The following is a 23,494-nucleotide window of genomic DNA, read 5'->3' on the forward strand; positions in this document are numbered from 1 at the left end:
GTATGTGTACTTAATTTGGCCACATTCTTGTGAAAAAAGCGCAGGTGTCAAAATAGTTACTCATACGCACTGTCGCTCAACTCTTTTAGGCCTTGAACCAATTTTAGTTGCTCATACGCCATGTGTCACCGATCTCCTTGCTTCATTTTTTTTTTTATACATTTATATGTATGTTTAAGTGTAATTATAATGCTTGGCGTTAATTTTTTTTTCACGGCAGCCATTAGCTGCTAATCGGAAGCAATGCGCTCATTACTTTATGGTTACTTCCAAATTGGATTATGCATCCATAGTATAAATGTGAGGTCAGCTAACTTTGCCAATCATTAAAAATTTGAAAAACCCATGAAAAATAGAAAATTATTTGTGATTTGCCACCGAATCACAACTGTAAAAATTTTACGTGTAAACGAATTACTCATGCACGCGCGTGTGCTTCCACGCCAGCATACGTGCTAAACACGCCCAACGCGCCACCTTTTGCGGCGTACGCATATTGCTGTCATTTCCAATTTTGGCAGCGCACAGCCAGCCACTGCGTGCACATTTAGCGCTTCGACGGCGTCAGAAAAATAGAAGAAAAAACTTGCTCTGCCAAAATTCTGTCAAAAATGAAAAATTATGCGCTACCAAACGGAAGTGTGTAAGGGTGTCCTTGGCTGTATTTTATTTGTTTTTTTTTTTTTTGTGGCAAACTGGCGCCACTTGTCTCCATATTGTCTGCGAAAACAGATCTGCCATAACCGACAATGAGCGTCGTCGCAGCGTCCACCCCTCAACCGGCAGCAGCTATTCCGCGTACATAGGCTTTTGAGTGCACGGCGCGGGGTCACGCAGTGCGTGTGTTCCCATTTGTCATTTGTTTGCTGACCTCGCTATCATTATTGTAAATGACCTCAAATGGTGGTGGTGGAGATTAACGATTAATAAGCTTAGCTTGCTTGGCACTGTGCTCGTCGCGCCGCCGCTAATCGTTCAGTGGATTTACGCTTGTGAATTGGATTAGGTCTTATTGAGTTATAGCAAATTCGTTAGTTACCTCTGCATGCGTATGTATATATATAAGTATGTGCTTGCTTAGGTAATGCGTAAAGTGCTGCGCAAAAATTAAGTAAAGCCTTAGATCCATCATAAATGTTCATTTTGAGTTGAAGCGACAATTTAAGGGCGGTTTGTCTGGGGAGATCAAAAAAACTTGTTTTTTTCGCTTCATACCTTAAAAATTGGTTCATAGACATTTTTAAAAAAGGCTCTCCAAGTATAATCTCTTAATTGTAACGGGTAGGCCTTTCTTATAGATGTCTATACACCATTTCTTCAGAGTACGAAGTGAAAAATAAATTTAAATTCTATTTTTTTTACCACCCTAATATGTACGCTCAGTTTTTGAGAAATGGATATGAATTTTTGCACACGTCCTTTTTTTCTCAAGTAGCAGCTCATTTGTCGGAATCGACGATATCGTATCATAGGTAATAGATCGCATCGACCAAAGTCAAGTCCTTGTATGGAAAACTTTTTTATTTTCTTCACGAAATTTCTTTCTTGGAAATGTTGTTTAAAGTCGTAGAAATATCAATTATTAAATTAGGATACTTTTTTATTATAATCGAATCTAATTTTGTGAAAATATCGATTTATTATATCGCGGACGATAATATTCCAGCTGTTCAGCTATGAAAATGTCGTTTATTTTTAGGGAAATTCTGAATATTTAATGAGTTTGGTTGTTGGTTGTTAAATGGGTTTTCGAGTGGTTGATTTTGTGCAGATATCGATCATTTTAATGAAAATGTATGATTTAAAAAATAGCGATCGTTATTTTTTGTTGATCTTATTTATGGAATTGTCGATTATTTTTATAGCGTCATATTCATGATATTTCTAATTAGTCTTATGGATTTATTGATAATTTTTAGAGATTTACCGTTTATTTTTATCCGATAATTTTTAGTATTTATCGACAATAAGTTTTTATCAATAATTTTACATATTTATCTATCTTTTTATTTATCTACTGACATTTTTTAATGAATTTACCGATACTTTGTATGTGTTTATCGAAAATTTTCATGTAACCATCCATACTTTACACGTATTTATCAATAATTTACATATATTTATCGATAATTTACACGTATTTATAAATAATTTACATGTATTTATCGATAATTTTTACATATTTATCGTAAATTTACACATAATTATCGACAAATTTACATGTATTTATCGATAATTTGCATGTATTTATCGAAAATTTACATGTATTTATCGATAATTTACATGTCTTTATCGATACTTTACACGTATTTCTCAATAATTTACACGTATTTATCGACATATGTATCGATAATTTACACATATTTATCGGTAATTTACATGTATTTATCGATAATTTACACATATTTATCGATAATTTACATGTATTTATCGATGCTTTTCATGTAATTATCATTAATTTTTTTTTTATTGATGGTGTTAAGTATTTTCGATATTTTACCGATGAATATAATTGTTAGGAAATTATTTAATTGTATTAAAGGCTCGGTGCAGCTGAACTGGACGTTTTTTTCTTGTTTCTTGTTGCTTCTGCTTTAAGTATGTGCGCGCGCTGACCCACTACGAATACTGTTTGCATGCGGACTGCTGCACTCGCCTTTACTTATGCAAGTAAATATTTGTAGGTAAAAACTCACATGTGTTTCCATTTTTGTTTTTGCTCCTATGTTTGTACACACACGCTGGTGATGCCTGGGCACTTGTGCGCGCGTCACTCTTTTATGTGGCTACAGCAACACTGGGCAGACATAGTGCAAATACTATTTTCTACACACGCTAACGCAGAAATGTATACGCTCATCTAAATGCACATGCATAAGTATTTGAGTAACTGTAACTGTTTAGCAAAAAAGCACATATTTTATACATTTGCCGGCTGCAAGCTTAAATACAAATTCCTAGAGCGGGCGGTGTACCTGAGTATATACATACATACATATGTGTGTGCGTTGGTTAGCCTCTCTAAGCTGTGGGTTATCAGCGTATGTACATATGGTCTGCTGCGTCTGGCGCCGTTTACGGTGTACTTGTAGGCTAATAAAAATGTATATATTCAGATATCTATACATCTAGCTTGCTGTTTTTGTGTTTTTGGCATTACTACTAATTCTGCTTGGCCTCAGTCGCTAGCCGCCGTGGTGTGTGCTTTTAAGCTACACACTTACACATCTACATATACAGCTGCGCATGACATGCTTGCATATAATTATAAAAATCTTTTTCGTTTTTGGTCAAAATAAATTTTTCGTACTCCAAAGTTTGCTAACCTCAAAAAAATATATAATACAAAAAAATATGTGGGTGTATTTATGCTTATTTTCACAACATTGTTGTAGATGTGCGTGTTTGTAAGTATATAGCAACTGCAGATATACAAGTATTCAACCTCCTCATCCGCACCGCTGTCATGTGTAACATTGTCCTTCATCCTTTGCTGATATTAAATATTAAAGTTCTGTGCTGTCATTTGTTTTTCCTTCATTTTTTTTTCTTTATTTATTTTATTTTTTTTTTTATAATTTTCCCTGGTAAATAAAGCTTTCTGTGGCACTCCGCATACATAAATTGTGGGTGGCACTATTTTTAGCAACATTTTGTATGCTTAGAACTCAATTTAAATTCCCAAGCGGGTATGTGGTGGCCATTGGGTGAAGACACAGCTCAACAGAAGCGATACGTAGCGTATGTATTTACGTTGCGAATTTTTGTTTGTTTATGTATTCTACATGGAGTATGGTTGCAAGTTGGTTTAGATTTTCGTTGGCACTTTAATGATAAGAGCAAACAAGTGTCGCTAAATTCAGTTTCATATTGTAGCTGACAGCAGATGTGCTGTCAAAAGGTTGCAAGGTTTTGGAAGGGTTGCCAAACTTTGACTTTGAGCGAAAATATGTACATATATTAACTTGGTTTTCATGTTATTGAAGGCTCTCCGCTGAAGTAATATACACAGTTTTTGTTCAAATTCTATATTCCACGAAACATATACAATTATTTTATTGTAAGCATTGAAAATTTCTTGGCAATAAAGTCGTGAAAATATTAATTAAATGCGTTAAATTTTCGCTGATTTTGTGTAAATTTCGATACTTTGTTGTTTTGTTATTTTCTTTTATTATTTCGTGAAATGATCACTAAATTCGTGGAAATATAGTTAATCGTTCATTTTAATGAAAATTTATGATTTTTAAATAAAAATAGCGATCGTTATTTTTTATTGATTTATCGATTATTTTTATGGAATTGTCGGTTATTCTTATAGCGTTATATTCATGAATTTATTGAATATTTTTATGGTTATATAAATTGTTTATTTTTTTAAAATAAAATTTTCAATTATTTTAATTTTTATCAATCATGTTTTTACATATTATGCATTTTCCACTATTTTTTTTATATATTTATCGATAATTTTTATTTATCTGCTGGCAATTTTTATGAATTTTCTAATAATTTTGATGTGTTTAGTCATGATTTTGTTCAAATTTTCGATTATTGAAAAAATTTTATTTGTATTATTACTTTTTAATTTGCTTTCTCATAATTTATCAATAATGCATTATTTTGTGTAAATTTATCGATAATTTTATGTAAATTTATCGATAATTTTATGTAAATTTATCGATAATTTTATGTAAATTTATCGATAATTTTATGTAAATTTATCGATAATTTTATGTAAATTTATCGATAATTTTATGTAAATTTATCGATAATTTTATGTAAATTTATCGATAATTTTATGTAAATTTATCGATAATTTTATACAAATTTATCGATAATTTTATGTAAATTTAATGATCATTTTGTGCAAATATTCCTGTCGTCATGTGTGAATTTATCGATTATTTTTCGTGTTTTACTTATGAATTTGCTGATAATTTCGATGTGTTCATCTATAATTTTCATGTATTTATCGATAATTTTTATGTAATTATCATTGATTTAAAGCATTTATTGTATTTATCGGTATTTTTTATGAATATACCGATAATTGTTATAAACTTGCTAATTTATTTATCAATAATTTTTATGTATCTATCGATTAACTTTATATATGGATTTATTAATTCCTTTTATGCTCTTATCTATAATATTTTGGATTTATCGATTATTTTCTATGGATTCAAATTTTCTCCCCTTACTTGAAGTATTGTAATAATGAATAATTTTACCTGAAATTAACTTTGAAATCTCTCTTCCTTCTTTGCAGCGGTGGGCGTAGGTGGGGCATGTCCCATTCCCTGCCATCCGGCATGGTACGTATACTTTTCATACTAAATGTGTAGCAATTTTTTGTAGTTTTCTTTTAGTTTTTTTTTAGCAAAGAAAGGTATAATTTCATAGAAAAACCTCTAACCTATTGATTTTCTAAAGAACTAAACTTTAATCTTGTTTCTAAGTAAATTTGTTTAGTTGAATTAAGCAAAAGCAAAAGCAAAATACTAATACATAGTATATTAATTAAATGAAATAGAAATATGTATTTTCGGGGCACACGCTTTTTCATATAAAGTTTTCTACTCGAGCAAAATGTGAAAACGATTTTGTGCGAAACAAAAAACACTCACACTAGTAAATAAAAGTTTTGAGCACATTACAAAATAAAACAATTAGCAAATATCAACAACAAAAACAACAACAATAAAACCAGCTTCATACAAACAACAACGAAGCACATTCGTACCAATAACAACAACAAAATACAATTAGCAAACAATAATCACATTAGCAACAAGAACAATAACAACCACAAACAATAGTGATTCAACAATCATGCAATCACCAACAACAATAACAACAACAAAACAACAACACCGATAGTGCAACAAATAACGACAGAGAAAACTCAAGCGGTACAGTGAGCCATCCGACAAAGTGCCGGCTTACACACACAGAGACACACAAAAAAGTTGATTTACAGATTATTATTTATTCGTTGACTATTTTAAATTTCCGATGTTTTTTGTTGAGTGTGTTTTTATCGAATTTTCATAACATTATAACATTTTTTAATAAATATCTGTCACTTTTGGCAAAATTTCAATTTATTTTGGGAAAATTTTGAAAAAAATCGCGATTTCCGTTACTTTTTTTTATAAACTTCTGATAAGCCTGTTCGAAAGAGTTTCGTGAAAATTTTTTGCAAAAAAGTCTACTTTTTATTTAATATTTCTCATTTTCATTATATTTTTGCACCGCCATTGCAAAACTTACTTCATTAAATTCCTCCTCCAAGCATACCTTCATACCGTTGCGGTGCTGTCTATTTTGGTTGGCTTCATTCCGCACGTTTTTGGCATTTGACTCAGCTGTGTTAGACTGCGCATTGCTTAGGAATCACGATTGGCAGCTAGCGGTATGGGTCTCGCCACAACATGCCTTAACGGCTGAAAATTAAGTTGATTTGGATTTCGTGTCAAACTTCGGCGGTTGCTTCCCGGTGCTGTGTGCGTTGTATGTATGCGTGTGCGTGCGTCATTTCACTTTTATGCTTTCCTTGCACAGTCTGGAGTACGATAGAATTTAACGCCGTTGAAGGAGGGCGATAACTGTATGGCAAAACTGTTTATGCCAACCCAGTTTGGTATAAGTGTGTGTGTGTGTGTTAAGATTTGTGGCTGCCATCTAACGTAAAATATTTACGAGACATGCAAAATGCACATTAGACTAATTGCTTATAGAAGATTTGGTAGATAAAATCTCCATTTATTTAATGTGAACCGATTGGTGGTGGAGTTTAGACAAATATTTTTGGAGATTTTGCAAAGGAAAAATTCTTCGCAATAACTGCCATTAACGTGTATGCTCTTGGCTCTCATGAGACAATAATGTGATAAGCTTTAACTTCTTTCTTTCGCTGGCTGTCTGTGGTTTTTTAAGTTCTTCAAAGTTTGCAAGTTGGAATTTTAACATTTCGATCATTTGCGGTGTTACACTCTTCGTATTCCAATCGTTTGAATTAGCTGTGCGAATCAGCTGTTGACGGAAGCGTAGTAATTTATCACATTTTAACACATTACTGTTGCTTAAATTCAAAATTTGTATTTTCCTTTGTTTGCGTGCGTGTCAGCAATGCCGCAAAGTGCTATATGAACTCGTTGAAAACTTTACACACAACAGTGTCACATGTGGTCCTACTATATGGAATACCTACACACAGTCATGCATAATCACATATACAGACAACGGCGCTTGTATCCTGCATCATCCATCCATTTTCAATTTCATTTTCAGTTTCACTTTCACTCATACACTTTCTGCTACTTGTGTGCGTGTATTGCGGCATGCTTGCTCCGCACTTTTGGCGTCCTGTGCGTTCGTGGTTGTCGTCTGCTACTTCATTACATGTTTTTTACTCAGCCATTTTAAGTTTTCTGCTGTACGTTTGTGTGTATGTACAAATGTATTTGGAAATGCGAAAATTTGTTACCCTGTATGTGTGTGTGTGTTAGTATTTCAAAAATAAACTCAGCAAGTTCTAAAAACTTTCAATGTCAACTTATAACCAAATACCCTAAAAATTATGTCATGGACCTTTTGCACAAAGGCACACATTTACAGCACTGCTACACTGAGAGAAATTCAGAGACAAGTTATAGCAGGCATTGCTCAATTTAAAGAAAAGGTGGTCGGCTGGGCTAGCGAGCAATTCAGTAATGATTTTGTGCAACTTTTCGATTATTAAAAAAATGATATCGATAAAATAATACATTTATCGATAATTTTATGTAAATTAATAAATTATTTTATGTAAATTAATCGATTATTTTATGTACATTTACCTATTTTTTTGTAAATTTATCGATTCATTTGACCGATTTTTATTTCCGGTTGCTTAATTTGATTTTACCGTTTATTTTATGTAAATTTATCGATTATTTTTTGTAAATTTATCGATTATTTTGAGTAAATTTGACGATTATTTTGAGTGAATTCATCGACTATTTTTTCCGGTTGCTTAATTTGATTTTACTGTTTATTTTGCGTAAATTTATCGATTATTTTGTCTAAATTTATCGATTGTTTTATGTAAATGTATCGATTGTTTTATGTAAATTTATCGGTTATTTTTCGAAACTTTGTCGATTATTTTGTCTAAATTTGTCGATTATTTTGTGTAAATTCATCGATTAGTTTGTTTTCGGTAATTTTATTTTAATTTATCGTTTATTTTGTGAAAGTAACAAATTTATTTATTTCGTTTGGTGCGCTGATCATTTATATTGTATTATTTTTCTTTATTTTTGAACAGCACGTCGCAACTCCTGACTGCTTCTAAACTTTATTAGCGAGTCCTGCAATTGCCTGATAACATTTCAAATGTGTATATACGATGTTCAAACGTTTATAGATTTTTCTCGCTTCATGTATTAATGCTGTAACTGAAATTTTACATTATCAACACACAACCGCAACTCAATCTGAGTTCCACATAAACATATGTACGTATTTAATTTGTGTGCCTTACACTGCTAAGCGCACACCTACTGGCGCACACAGAATTCTTTGCCATTTTCTGTACTTGACTTCCTTTATAAAACTTTCTTATGTTCGCACGTGTATTAACCCACATACACGCTCGCACGCACAAACCACATCAACACACAACCCACTAAAACAGCATGCCTACAAATGGTGTGGATCATTTGCTGCCACGCGCTCTACATTCGCTTTCAGTGCTCTCTCTCTTTCCCTCTCCCATACACAAGTCGCCGTCACTTTGTTTGCACTTCGTTGGCTATCTTCTGTCTTTCGTATTAATTTTTAATGTATGAAATTGTCAGCAAACAGTTGAGAAAAGTTGGATATGTGTGAATGAGCCATATACTGCCAGTGAGCTGCCGTTGTTGAAGTCTTTGAAGTGGACTCAAGGTGGGCGGTGAAATAAAAAGGTTTTTGTTTTATTTCACCTAAGAAAACACTCGCCAAGTAAGCTTTATTGACAGTTGGGATCTTGGGTGTTTATTTTCATAAGCTTTGGAGGAGCGTTAGACGAGAGAGAAAGAGAGCTTGAAAAGGTTTTGAAACGCAAGCGGTAGGTCATAAATAAAGTTTGAAATCCTTAAGAATTCATTGGAGAATTGTGGGTGGCTTATAACTTAAAGAGTGTGAGTGTGTTTAAAGAGACTCGTTTTAGAGTTGAATTTCCTATTTTCATATATTTGTGTATGTTCTATATTACTATAATTTTATTTTATTTGCTTAACCCACTACACTGAAGACTCACAACCACTTCAACTCCAATTTACAATTTCCTCATGCAGCAATGCGTATATACAAATCTATTCGATACAACAAATATTTTACAAAATACATAATTTTTTAAATCAACTTTTTTGTGTGTGCCCCGACTCGAGAAGAAAGTTAATGGAAATTTTAAAAATTTGACAAAAATTTCTATTAAATGTGAGCGTAAAGCGTTTAACAAAAAAATATTTTTGAACTTTTTTTTTTATATAGCTACTGTCCTTTTTTCATTTTAAAATAAATTATTAAACATATTTAATAACATTTTCTACTATTAAAATTTTTCAAAAGTTTTTGTTATTGAGTTATAATTTCCAATTTTTTTTTTTGAATAATCAGAACTTTTTCGTGCTTTGAGTTTATATTTCAATATTTTTGGTTGACGAGTTACATATGTAACTAAATTTCAGTGTTTTTTTATAATTTTTTTTTTTAATTTTTTTTTTATTTTTTTTTTTTTGAGTTTTTATTCCTGTAAAATAATGGTTTTTGTTTAATAATTTTATTATACATACAAATTTTTGTTTTTTTTTTTTATTTCGGCTCATTACTTTGCCATTTATTGATATTTTATTATTTGTTATTATTTTATTACCCCACATGTCTGTATAACTTTCCAGCTGTTACTATATATTATTTACTCTACTACTAATATCTATAATTAACAATCTCTATTACTTATCTAATATTTATACGAGCCTCTTCTACTTGTCAGCGTCGGTTTATACATATAAAAATGAAAGTTTCTAAATTTTTTTCAACAAATTAACTTATAAAGTTGTTATTGTTATTGTTGCTACTGTTTATATTGTCTATTTAAGAAGTTCAATCTTATCTCACTTATTGTTACGTTAATCAATTATCACTAATAACTGGTAAAGCAAGTTAGCATTAAATTCCACATATTAAGTGTAGTATATATAATACATGCATAAATATATTTTAAACTTTTTTCATACTAGACTGCTCATATTTATTGAAAATTCAATCATTTTTATAATAGTAATGTAAAAATAATTCAATTCATTATTCACGTTAATTTTTTAAGTTTTACCATATTTTACAAGTAACTTCCAGCAATTGCTCATCTAAACGAATTGCCTTGTAATATCGTGCTCTAAACACAGTGTAAACTCCTTTCGATTATCGTTTACGATATGTAGTGTTACCTTTACTAGTTTCTTTCGTTGCAGTAAAACGTTATTTCCACATGCAGTAATTTCTGCTGTGTCTTTTTTTAAAATATACTCACGCAAATATATTTACATACTTATATAATGTGAGTGAAAATGTTGGTATCATCGGGAGTGTATTTTATTGCTCATAGAGAGAATTATTTCCAGCCGTTATAGTTAAGGCAAACTCTCGCTGACTTGTTTGAACAACCGCCAACATGTCACATTAGTGGCTTCAAGAAACGGTTAAAATGCAATGTTGTGTTTACTGTTATTTAATAATTATAAGTAATCAAAAATAAATATAATCATCATAACAAAGTTAAACTATTATTTATTCAATAATCGCGGCACTTTTATTCATGGCGCTTATTTTTTAACGATAATTGATGCAAGTTTACTTTCTATGTAACAGCTCGTGAATTAAAAATCATTACACTTCAATATTTAACTAGCACTTTTAGTGAAAATTTCGTTTAGTTATAAATATTTAACTACATTTTCCGTTTTTATTTTAGCAGCGCGCGTTTTAAAGCGTAAAGAAATACTAAACTAGATTTTAACGCATATTTCACAATACATTTTACTAGCAATAGCGTGCATTTTGTATGCCTCCATTTTTGTAGTGACTGAATTTGAATTTTATTGAATTATTTTTCCTAAACGTGTTGTTGTATTGTTGTGCATTTAGTTTAGTTTTTATTGTGGAGTGTTTTTTGTTTTCTGCAAATGGCCAAAGTTGAAATGAATTGATATTGATTAAAGCGTTAAATGTGTTTTATGCTGCATACAATTATTGAAATAACAACAAAATAAGGATTACATAATTTTCGTATATTACATATTACTTACTATTCGTTATCTTGATCATAATGCATTTGTAATTTTTTCCTTCACAAAATTTTTTCTGCAAATGTGTTTTGCAAGCGTTAAATTTTTCACCAAAAAAAAAAACCAAAAACAAACAACAACATAAATTAAACAATATATAAATATCTAAACAAATTTTTTAACATTAAAAAAAATCAATAATGCTCTTAAAAAACTTGCAACTGCAATTCTAAATAATAATTTAAATATTCCAAAAAAAAAATGCAACAAAATAATATTTTCAATATGTATGTATGTATGTACCGCTCTACCAAGTGATATCCTTCAGAAAACAACTTGAAACAACTCAACTTGAACACTTGTATGAAAAGCAAAAGCGCCATCTATTGTATGTTCGTACCTTGTTTGTTTGAATTGATATTTCAGTCACGTTATGCGTTTTCACCGCAGGATACAGATTTCACCTCGTCGTATCCAGGTCCACCAATGAATCGGCGCGGTTATAACGATTTTTCAGGCGGCGGCGGTGGCGGTGGCAGCATGGGTGGTGGCGGCGGCAGCGCCATGGGTTCCATGAACAATATGGCGCCCGCCGCCAGCACAAATTCCCTGAATTGTGGCAGTGGTGGCGGTGGCGGTGGCGGTGGCGGTGGCGGAGACGGTCTAGGCGGCGGCTCGAATGGCACAAATCTAATTGTGAACTATCTACCACAAGATATGACAGATCGTGAACTCTATGCTTTATTTAGGACAATCGGTCCTATAAACACTTGCAGAATAATGAGAGATTATAAGGTGAGTTAACCAATTAATTATCCCAAAATTTCAGAATACCGACAAAATTGTTCAGTTTTTGTGTTCCCAAATCCACTAGGTTAATAGGTTAATACCACAGCTGTTTTCACATCATTCAATTTACTGCAATATTTAATATTACACACAAATTAAAATTTGACCCGGACCACTCCATTTAAACTGTGTAGTTTATATGAACCAGTTCTGTACAGTTACCCATTGCTTTCCAAAAATATACACATTTTCCGAATTTAATTTCCCACTCAATCATATTTGAATGATTTAATGCCACAATGTCAGTTAGTCGACGTTCTTTTTTCATTACTTGTTTCTATATTTACTTTATCTATTATGAATTCATTTATTCACTTTGCAAAGTCGATTTTTTGTGCAAACTTTTTTGCATACTTTTTTTTTTGTACTTTTGCATTTGAAGTGTCAACTGTCAGCTGTCAAATTTAATGACACACACCAAACGCGCGCGCAAATTCTGCGACGTGCTAAGCGTACGTACGTAGGTAGTGAGTCCTCCGTGCGCCTTTCACTGCATATCAAACACTTCAGCAGGATTACTGCGACCACGAACACACACACAGATACAAAACACAGCTGTCATGGTAGCAATCTGCTTGATGGCCTAACAATCTGTTTGGCTTCCTACCATACATACATATTTCGGTATATGAGTCCAACCAACCTGCCTCCCATCTACCCACCACGCAGAAAGTACTGCGGCATGCCGCTCAGCATTTTAATATTATTACACTGATGGATGTTGACGATTTGAATGTCGGCTGAAGTGCGCTGCAGTGCTTTTCCTTTTATCATTCATCCATTTTTTTTTATTGTTTTATGTTATAATTTTTGTGTGGCAATTTTAAATGAATGTTATTTAATTTCCTTTTCTTTATGCTCTTTCTCTCCCTCAAATATAGACTGGTTACAGTTTTGGTTACGCTTTTGTTGATTACGCTTCCGAAACGGATTCACAACGTGCGATAAGAAGCTTAAACGGCATTACAGTGCGCAATAAGCGTTTAAAGGTGAGTAAAAACATTTTAATATTACTTATTTTAAAATTAATTATAATTTTAAAATTTTACCATGAAGTTTGTAACCCCACAATCGGTGACGATATGAAGTATACATAGATCTCCGAAGAAATTGTTCAGATCGGGCTACTATAGCATGTAGCTGTCATACTAACTGAACGATTTTTTATAACCCGTAAAAAATGCTCCGGTGTACCGAAGTTCAAGTTTTTTCTTATTTTCGAATATTAACTTAAGCTCCGCTCCCCAAGTGGTTACTTGAAGTTTATTAGCTATGTTTTTGTTGTGAAAATTTTGTTTCGATTTAGTGCAGCAAGCGAGCAAGTTCCACCCACTCTGCGCGTTGGCCTTTGCTGCGAACTGCTGATTTTTTATGAACACTTGGTCAAAGGTCAAGTGAGTAGCAGCAGCGTATCGCAGCTGGCGCACTTGTTTGCTCCAATTTCAATGCGCCGTGCTATCTAACTGCAAAAAAGTGCAAAGAAATCGAAAATGCGAAATACGCTGCAAAATGCTGTGCAAAAGGATGGAATAGTGAACAATTAAAACTCACTAACAACCTTTTGCTGTGGCAATGTGCCGCGCTCTGTCCCGCCGTCGCTTCTGACTTTCTAAGTATTTCATTTCATATTGATTTCCTTTTGTGTTGTATATTGAAATTTCGATTTAAATTGTTGCTTGAAGGTTGGTTTGGGATGCAAGTGAATTAGGGTGGTCAAAATTCGGATTTCTATGAATTGCCATAGATAGACCTGGAATTGATAATCCTTTGAATTAAAATTGACTTTAAGTGATTTAAAAGCTTACGAAGCGTGTCAGCATCAGGTCTTGGTCGGGAGGGTCGGGAAGAGGTCACTGATGAAGGCCGTGCGGGGAGATCTCCGTCTTCGACAAGCAGCGACAATGTGACGCGTGTGCGCAAAGTTTTGAACTCAGACCGTCGACTAAGTATTCGTTTAATTTCTCAGATGTTAAATTTATCAAAATCTGTGGTTCATGACATTGTGACGGAGCACGTTACCATGCGCAAGGTGTGCGCGAAAAGGGTCCCAAAGTGCTCACTAACGACCAGAAATTGTGGTGAGTGGAAGTGTGCCAAGAAAATTTGTACATGAACCAAGAACGGCATCCAAGCGCTTTCGCAGCCGCCCTACTGCACAGATGGGGCAAGCCGGACTTTTTTTTTTGTTTCCTTGACTGAAAAGGCCGATGAAAGTCGATCATTTTGAAACGACAGAGAGGACCCAAGCAGCAGCATTCACCTCGGCTCTCAAAGCCATTCCGGAGAATGCATTCCGTGACGCCTTCAATGCTTGGAAATCGCGCTGAAAGCGCTGCATCGACGCAATAGAAGCCCATTTTTTGATTCAATAAATTTTTTTTTAAATCGACTTAGTTCTAAGACTTTCCGGACAAACCCTGTAGCTTTCGGTAAAACGATTAGGGTGCTAAGCGGTAACCGAATATACATAAATCCCGTCCAACGTAGAGTAACCAGCCGTTCTTTCTTTTTCGTGACTTCGTAAAAAATTGGGGTGCCACCTAGGGCATTCGCTCGTTAAACTCGATTATAATAAATATTGCCTACATTCAGGCGAAACCTACCAACAAAACCAGCTTTATGCCCTGCTGCAACGTCGAATAATTGCAATGATATGCAATTTATCTGAAAATAAAAATTAATAGACTACAGCAATATTTTTTGCAACATACAATTTCACTGGACTACACTTAAACTATATATCCCTTGTTCACAAGCATACTTTAAGGCGCACAACCAACATAGACAAGTAATTTAAGCTTACGCCCTATTTTCAAATGCCTCAATTTCACTTTTAAACCCATACCATTACATTCCTTATTCACATTCTATCCTGTAAGAAGTAAATGCCACCACATTTTTTGTATTTTATTTTCAATTTCATTTTATTGTGGATAAAAATAGAAAATCTAATACTGTCTGTGAGTGCACAGCAATGATGAGCCATGAATGCGCACAAAAATATAGTTAAAATGAATTGAAATGAAGAAGAAAAATAGAAATAAACTTGAAATCCTTAGAGATTTGGCCGAGTGTGCATTTGTGTGGGTTTGTGTTGAGGCAAGCGACATCAAGTGAAAAATGATAAAAAATTTAGCGAAACATTCTTACAGTTCATGAAGCGTACGCAAGCGAAATATTAGGTAATTTTTGTGGGATACAGGTATGAGGGCGAGCTGTAAACATGAGCAGCTCAAAGTAGTGCAGTGTTTATAAATAAAAGTTGTTTTCTTAGAGGCATGGAACTTTTATTTTAAAGACACAAAATACAGAAAAATAGTAATAAAATTTAAAATTTTTTGATTACCGGTTATTAATAAATAAATTTCATGATTTTATACGTTTAAACATATTTTCAATTGCGGAGTACTATATACCGACTGAATTTGGTAGAGGGCGTTCTTAGCTAACGAACGAGTGGCTGGTCAGTTGTCTCCGAGCACCTGGAGAGTCAGCACAAACATTTTCGTGCGACGTGTTTCTGTGATTGGTGCAAGCCGAAAATACAGCGTCCGTTAGAGCAGATGTATGCGATTAAATTCTGTTCGAAACTCGGTAAATCTGCGACGGCGACGTTTGATATGATCAAGTAAGCTTACGCAGATGTTGCTTTAGCAAGAATTGGCTTTTTGGAGGGCCGGAAAGAGGTCGCTGATGAAGACCGGAAGAATGAGCAAATCCAAAATGGATCCAAAATGGATTTGCTTCTCTTGGACAAACCGTCAATACCAAGTTTTACGTGGAAGTCCTCAAGAAACTCAAACGAAATGTCAATCGGGTCCGACAAAACATCGCAGCCGATTGGAAATTGCACCACGACAACGCCCCGGTTCACACCGCCTTTCTTGTGAACAGGTACCAAACCAAGGCCGGCCACCCAACGCTTCCGCAGCTGCCCTAAAGCGCAGATATAAATATTTACATGCAAATATATGGAGATACAGCGCAGTTTTAAATAATACCCGCTCACGAAAGTGCTTATTTATTTATGTTTAGTTCATCATGTCATTTATTCGTCTAGCAGCAATTTTGACACATTCACTTGAATTCATTATGGCGGACACAATGTGTCATTGGATGCCAACGGTATTGTAGTTGGTTCACAGAACAAACAAAAATAAAAATCATACAAAGTGTGTATCATATAATAAACTCACTTAACGCAGACAGACAGTATGCCAAATACCGACCGATACACGCAGACGATTGCGACTGCGTACACAATGTACAAATAGTAATGCAGATCGGGCGGGGGAGCTCATTGACAACAAATCAAGCCAGTGATGAATGAACAAAAACAACTATTGTCAAACTGCTGCTTCTCGCGCAGCATGTGTAGGATGCGTCGTAGCTGGAGCATGGCTAGACATTCGCTGTTCTCAACCGCCCTAAAATGTAAACAAGCTGAGAGGGCTGAGTGGAATGTGTTTAAGGAAAACGTTTGATTGCTTTGCTATGATTTTACTTGCTTTGTGATTTCTTTTTGTTGTCACTTTTCTTTACAATTTGATACGATGTTTGTGCCTCTGGTATTCAGTGATTTGTTAGAATAGGTAGTTGAAGAGGTAGCAACTACAAGGGCGGCGATAGAAATGCTATTAGGTTAAGCAGCGGTTTTTTGTCAGTTCAGTTGCGAGGTGCTCGGTCTGAAAGGTAGATATGGGTAGGTAGGGACACAGACTGTGCTGCTCGGTTCAATATCATATTGAATTCAACGTGGATGATTGCGTACAACCATCTCAAGTACTATTATACTTAGTACGATAGTGAAGTGCTCTCGTCCATTCGGAAGACATGACCTAGCTAGCGTGGCCGCTGTCTTTTAATTCGCTGAACTATCTCAATGTCATCGTATATCTCATACAGCTCATCGTTCCATCGAATGCGATACTCGCCGTGGCCAACGCGCAAAGGACCATAAATCGTCCATTCCTCTGCACCATATAGCAGGACGGGAATATTGAGTGACTTATAGAGTTGGGTTTTTGTTCATCGAGATAGTATCTCAGTTTTTCAAATATCGATCTGAAATTTTGCACATTTTCTTTTCTTCTTTTTTATTATATGAAATTTTCTTTATTTATTTTACAGGTTTCATATGCTCGTCCTGGCGGTGAATCGATTAAGGATACCAATTTGTACGTTACGAATCTACCACGTACAATAACCGATGATCAATTGGATACCATATTCGGTAAATATGGCATGATTGTACAAAAGAATATACTAAGAGACAAATTGACGGGCAAACCACGTGGCGTTGCATTTGTCAGGTGAGTTCAAACGTTTCCCTTTATTTGTAAGTTATAATTTTTGTAGGAAATATTCATCGGCATTAGCCAACTCACACATGCTCCCCATTGGAACCTCCTACCGTTATAGATTCAATAAGCGCGAAGAAGCGCAGGAGGCAATTTCCGCTCTGAACAATGTCATACCCGAGGGTGGATCTCAGCCGCTCACTGTACGCTTAGCCGAGGAGCATGGCAAAGCGAAAGCGCAGCAATACATGTCACAGCTGAAATTGATTGGTGGCGGCGGCGGCGGCGGTGGTGGCGGTATGGGCGGTCCACCACCACCCCTCATGAATATGGGCTACAACAATATGGTGCACAGAGGTAGACAAAATAAATCACGTTTCCAAAAGATGCATCCCTATCATAATGCACAGAAATTCATTTAAACGATGAAAAACTTTTATTAATTAATCGTACATAGTAGTAGTGTATGTATGATGAATATGAACGATAATAACTTTTGCTGGTGTAGAGGAGCGCAAAAAACAGCGCCTTTGATGATGTTGATATAAGAGTTTTTTTTTCTTATTTAATTTTTTTTTGTTTGGCAAAGCGAACGCATGAATCATTCTTAGAGACAAACAGACAGACAATGCATGAAAGCGTGAAAAGCCGAGCAAATTAAAGATAATATAAAAATATTTTAAAATATAAACGTAATATAAACATTTTTTCCTAAACTTCAAAGCTAAATAATAAAAAAACACAAGCAGATTTTAGATGAACTAATATATAATTTTTTTTGTATTTTTTTGTTTAATGTTTCTTATACCCGTACGTAGAGATCTATTATAAAAGAGAATACGATAATACAATAATAATCTGTGTGGCTTTTGTTTACGAAACACTTTTGCTGATATACGCAAAGTAACATCAAAACCGAGCCTAATGAAAACCTAAACATTTCTTTAAGTTTTTTATTTTCCGGGATGAGTATATGAGTATATATAATAGATAAGGGGTCCGCTGATTCTCAAGATTGCGGCAATGTTTAAGAAATATTATTTTATTTGCTGAAATAATTCATTTAATCTGAATTAACTGAAAAACACAAAAAAAAATCATTTCAAATAACAAATATTAATAGAAAAAATATAAAATAAATTACATAGAAAAATAAAAAAGATAAAAATGAAATTATTGGCTAAAGCAAAAAAAATGTTTTTTTTTTTTTATATTTGGGTTTAAATAAAACACAATGGTTTGGCTAAAATACAAAAATTAAAAAAAAAAGAAATTAAAATATATTATTTTATTTTTTTGTTGTATTTGTTTTTTGTTTTTGTAATTATTTCGGCTGAGAAAAAATAAGTTATTGGGTAAAAAACACAGAAAAATATTATATTTAAAACATTTTTTTTAATATTTTTTTGTTTTGATAATTATTTCGGTTGACAAACATTAAGTGTTTGGCTTTTGTTTTTTTTTTTAATATTTCGGTGTAAAACACAATGCTTTGACTAAAATACGAAATAAAATAATTTTTTTTAGTATTAAAAATTAAAATAATTTTTTTTTTCAATTTTTTTTGTTTTTGTATAATTTCGGTTGACAAACATTAAGTAAAAAAGTGTTTTTTTTTTAATATTTCGGTGTAAAACACAATGCTTTGGCTAAAATACGAAATAAAATAAAAATTGTTTTTTTTTTAGTGTTAAAAATTAAATAAAATTATTTATTTAATTGTTATTTTTTTATTTTTTATATTTTTTTATGTTTTTTTATTTTTATTTTTTTATTTATTTTATTTTTTTTTCTTATTTTTTTTTTTTGTAATTATTTCGGTTGACAAAAATTAAGTTATAGGCTGAACACAGGAAAAAATAAATATACTTTCTATTTTATAGAAATAAATAAAAAAACGCAGAAATTAAAACTCAATTAGTTTGCGTTTGTAAAAGAAAACAAGTGTCAAACGAAAAGATTTGGTGTTACTAAATATTTGCATGCAATATGAGCATCAGCGTTGGTATATTTATTTTTAAACAGTTTTCGAATTTTTTTGCATACATTTTTTTTAGTAAATATAATGAATATATTCTTCTGTCGCTTTGGAGTGATTAAATCTTGTCTCCATACATATATACAACTATAATTGCTTTAAAAAATAAAATACAACATAAAATAAACACACCTATATAGCGTATATCTATAAGAGACCTTTATTATCCGAAAATTAAAAAAATATATATGTTTACTGGTGAACATTTACTAAAAAAAATTCTAATTAAGCGTCATGGAATACTATAGGTATTTTTTTCTTTGAAAGCAAGTTATAATAAAATAAGCTATAATTTCGTTGGAACATTTTTTTTCTAACTGACTAAGAAAAGTATTTAAGTTTTTTTGTTAATTTTTTTTTAATTAAAAATTTTGTTTTTTAATTTAAATTTTTTCTAATTAATTTTTTTTTTTTAATTAAATTAAGTGTTTTTATTTGTCTTATTTAATTTTTTTTTTAATTTCATTCAATTATATGTTTTTACTAATTTTATATGCTTAAGTCACTTTTTTTTCTATAAACAAAGTATGCTTTTTGAAAACATTAGGCGCAGCTCAAATTATGCAAACATTTTTCGATTTTTTTTTTGCTTAGTTTATGTACCACTCTACAAGCATTTATACATTTTTTGTTATTTCTTAAGGACATACTAAAACGAATTAACTTTGCTTATGAAAAGATTTGATTTCCAATTGTTTTATTCATATATTTTATACACATAATATATTATTTTTACGGAAATTCTGAAACATTATTGTATTTAATTAAATAAAATTGCAATATATACAGCTAACAAGCAGACATTTCGTTTTTTTTTCTTTTTTCATTGCGCTTTAATTTTTATTTTCATAACTTCAAATTTGTTTTCCTTTATTTTACTTTCAATATTTTTCTTTAATTTATTAAGTTTTTTTTCTAACTTCAAAATTTGTTTATACTCGCAAGTTGATCTAAATAGCCAGCCGCAAAAAAAAAAAAAAAAAAAAAAAATAGAACCAACCCCCTTAAGGCTCAGCGTTTTATATAAAGAAGTAAAATTATTATTTTACTATAATTTCTTTTCGTATAATATTACTTATATCAAAACTTTTCTGCAGCAAATATTCACCACTACTAAAGTTTTGTAAATTTTTAAATAATATTTGTTTTATATTTTCAACAACAAATCAAAAAATTAAATATTTCACACTCCTCCGTCAAATATCTCAATTAATCATTTTTCCGTTTAAACAGTTAACATTTAAAAAATAAACCATCAGGGCTCTGTTGTTTTACGTGCGTTTATTTCATTCAATCAAACGGAAGGGAGTGGTATTAGTTATAGATATTACATGAAAGCTTAACTTATGTTACGGTGCTATGGATTCTTCGCAGGGTTGCAATTAAATTGCTTTGTTCTCTCCAACAGGCTCTAAACTATTGATGGTTTATTAAACTTTTTTATTTCTCATAATAAAATATTAACACGTTTCCTTGGCTCAGAACCTATAAAAAATCAAGGAAGTTTATTGTCTGTTTTCCTGCGGGATATTCAGGTCTAACACGAACAATTATTTTCCACAAACAATGGAAAACGCTTAAAAAGTAATATCTATTAACAGGAACGAATTTCTTGCGGACAGTACGCTTTGAATCATAAAAACTAATCAATATTCGTTTTCATTCGAGACTTTTGAAAACGGTTTTTTTTTGGGGTGTTTTGGTCCGCCTTTGGAAAAATAATTTTCAATTATTATTGACCTAAAGTTTAAACATTTAATATCTAAAACCATTAATCTTATTGTTGCCAAATTTTCGAGAACACGTAAAACCAATTTAATATAATGTCATACCATAGATACATATATGTATCTGTACATGATCATACATATTCAGCATTTCTGCAATACTTCCAAAATAGTTAAACAAGACAATGCTCACTGTCAGTTCCAAATATATATCCCTCCAAAAGGTGGTCGTTTGCCATGTCCATTTTTAGTTCAACTTAGTAGCTGAACTGAAATTGAAAATTATTATACCGCCTGTTTAAATTATAATCAAACTTTTTTATTTGTAAGATCAAACTTTAAAACTTAAATAAGATTCTTTAGATCCTTACCACTGGTGTGTAGAAAATAAAGACCTTATTTAAGCTGAGAACTATTTCATTCTACGAGAAGTGTTTCATTCTACGAAAACTATTTTAGTCTGGTTTTATTTTTAAAATGTAAACCTTATATACTATTTTTGAGTTCTTAGTTAGTTGTTGTTGTCCATCATTTGGTAGCAACGAACATGTTCAATTTTGAACACCGCCTATGCGGTCACGTTTAACATGGAATGGGGAAGATCAAATTGCAACAGTGCTTCCACACATACAGGGTGGGTGGAGGGTGTGGAAGGGCCTTGGGAGATTTCGACGTGAAAGGTTGTGTTGTTCTACGTTTAGCTGAAGAAAGTATTGTAAAAATCAACACATTATTTGGCTCATACTCGTATATTTCCTTTTCACAACACAGCTTTTTACGTGGAAAACTCCTGTGCGTTTTGTGCTGATAAGCAATGAGTGCAGTCCACTTTATACGCTGCCTTAAACTCGACTTGTCGCGCAAAACGGCATAAAAATTTAGTTAATTTAACATACAACTATGTGCTGCGGCTGTTTAGTAACAGCTGCGCTTAATTTTTATGCAACTATTGTTATTATTTTTTTTTGCGTCTTTGTATATGTACATATATAAATATATGTGCAATATTTAGCTAAAACTAACTTGCGTGGCCTTTACAGTGCACGCTCTAATTTTTGTTTGTTCACATTTGAGCATGAATACGTCTAATTTACGTTAAGTCGATAATTTGTCGATTATGGACGCATTTTATGGTCGCTACATGCAACAGTTTTCGCTCATCTAACGAACTTTTTTTTATGAAATGCATTGCAATTGAGTCTATAAGAGTGGGATTTGGAGTATTTTTTTTACTTGTGGTTGGCTATTTAGTCTTTAATGGTATTCTTGTGAGGAATTTACTGCTTTTTCTCCAATATTTTTTTTACAGTTTTTAAATTGAATTTTTTTTATTTTTTTTTTTAGTTTTTAATTTTTTTTATTTATTTTTTATTTTTTTTATTTTTTTATTTTTTTTTTTTTTAATTTTTTTTAAATTTTTTTTTATTAATAAAAAATAAAAATATTAATTTTTTTCATAAACACCTTTTTTTTACTTTTTTATGAAATTTAACATATATTTACACCATTACAAATTAAAAATTATTAAACAACAAACTTCAACTAATTATACAAAATATTTATTTAATCAGTAAAATTGATGTGTTATTTTTTTTCTATTATATACACTAAAAATAAACATTTCTACTAAGGCAACATGCAACATCGCTTGTTTATAATAGCCGTATAGCAGAATTTTTTAAACTAAGCCTCCAAAGCTTCATTATAAGGAGCATTTTATGCAAACATTGGTCAAAAAGCAAAAAATAAATAAAATTAAGTTTAAAATAGCAAATGTACCCGCAACACCTATTATATAAACATAGTAAAACATATAATCTTATGAATATGAATATGAATCATAGTAGTACAGCGCGTCATTGCAGCGTTTTTCTTCAAATAGAAAAATTAAAAACTGAAATAAAAAAATATAATTAGAATTAAAAAAAATATATTTACATAAATAGTAATATGAATAATACATTCGCAAGTACTCCAATATTCATGTCAGTATGTAATTAAATAAAAATGCTAAAATACATATTTTTTTGAATTTTTTTTTACCAAACCAAAAAAAAATGCAACCTTGTTTGTGCAAAGGCAAATGACATTTGCGTGTACCGTTAATTGTACCTTCACAACATTCAGCGGGAAGTATTTTTTTCGTTTTTGTTGTTTTTGTTAATTTTTTTTCTAGCTGCCAGTTGTGCAAACAAACATACATAGTAAAATGCAAGCAAATATATTTCGCGAAGCTCGCTGTCTCAAAGCCAAAAATCACGTGCG

At 32.1% G+C, this 23,494-nt stretch overlaps 1 protein-coding gene across 7 annotated transcripts in view; it reads left to right on the forward strand.

Annotated features, from left to right (window-relative positions):
- The window catches only part of LOC105232012 (sex-lethal homolog), a 68,869-nt gene that overhangs the window by 41,665 nt on the left and 3,710 nt on the right, over positions 1–23,494 (forward strand). For 4 of the 7 annotated variants that reach the window (XM_049454989.1, XM_029552810.2, XM_011213562.4 and 1 more), the window contains 5 exons: positions 5,273–5,318; positions 11,742–12,110; positions 13,046–13,153; positions 17,295–17,476; positions 17,586–17,821. In XM_049454989.1, the coding sequence (XP_049310946.1) occupies positions 5,273–5,318; positions 11,742–12,110; positions 13,046–13,153; positions 17,295–17,476; positions 17,586–17,821 (941 nt within the window). The remainder of the gene's footprint in view (positions 1–5,272; positions 5,319–11,741; positions 12,111–13,045; positions 13,154–17,294; positions 17,477–17,585; positions 17,822–23,494) is intronic. The other 3 variants (XM_029552811.2, XM_011213567.4, XM_049454992.1) reach the window with 1 other exon arrangement.

This window comes from Bactrocera dorsalis, chromosome 4 (genome assembly GCF_023373825.1).
Source record: "Bactrocera dorsalis isolate Fly_Bdor chromosome 4, ASM2337382v1, whole genome shotgun sequence".
NCBI lineage: Eukaryota > Metazoa > Arthropoda > Insecta > Diptera > Tephritidae > Bactrocera > Bactrocera dorsalis.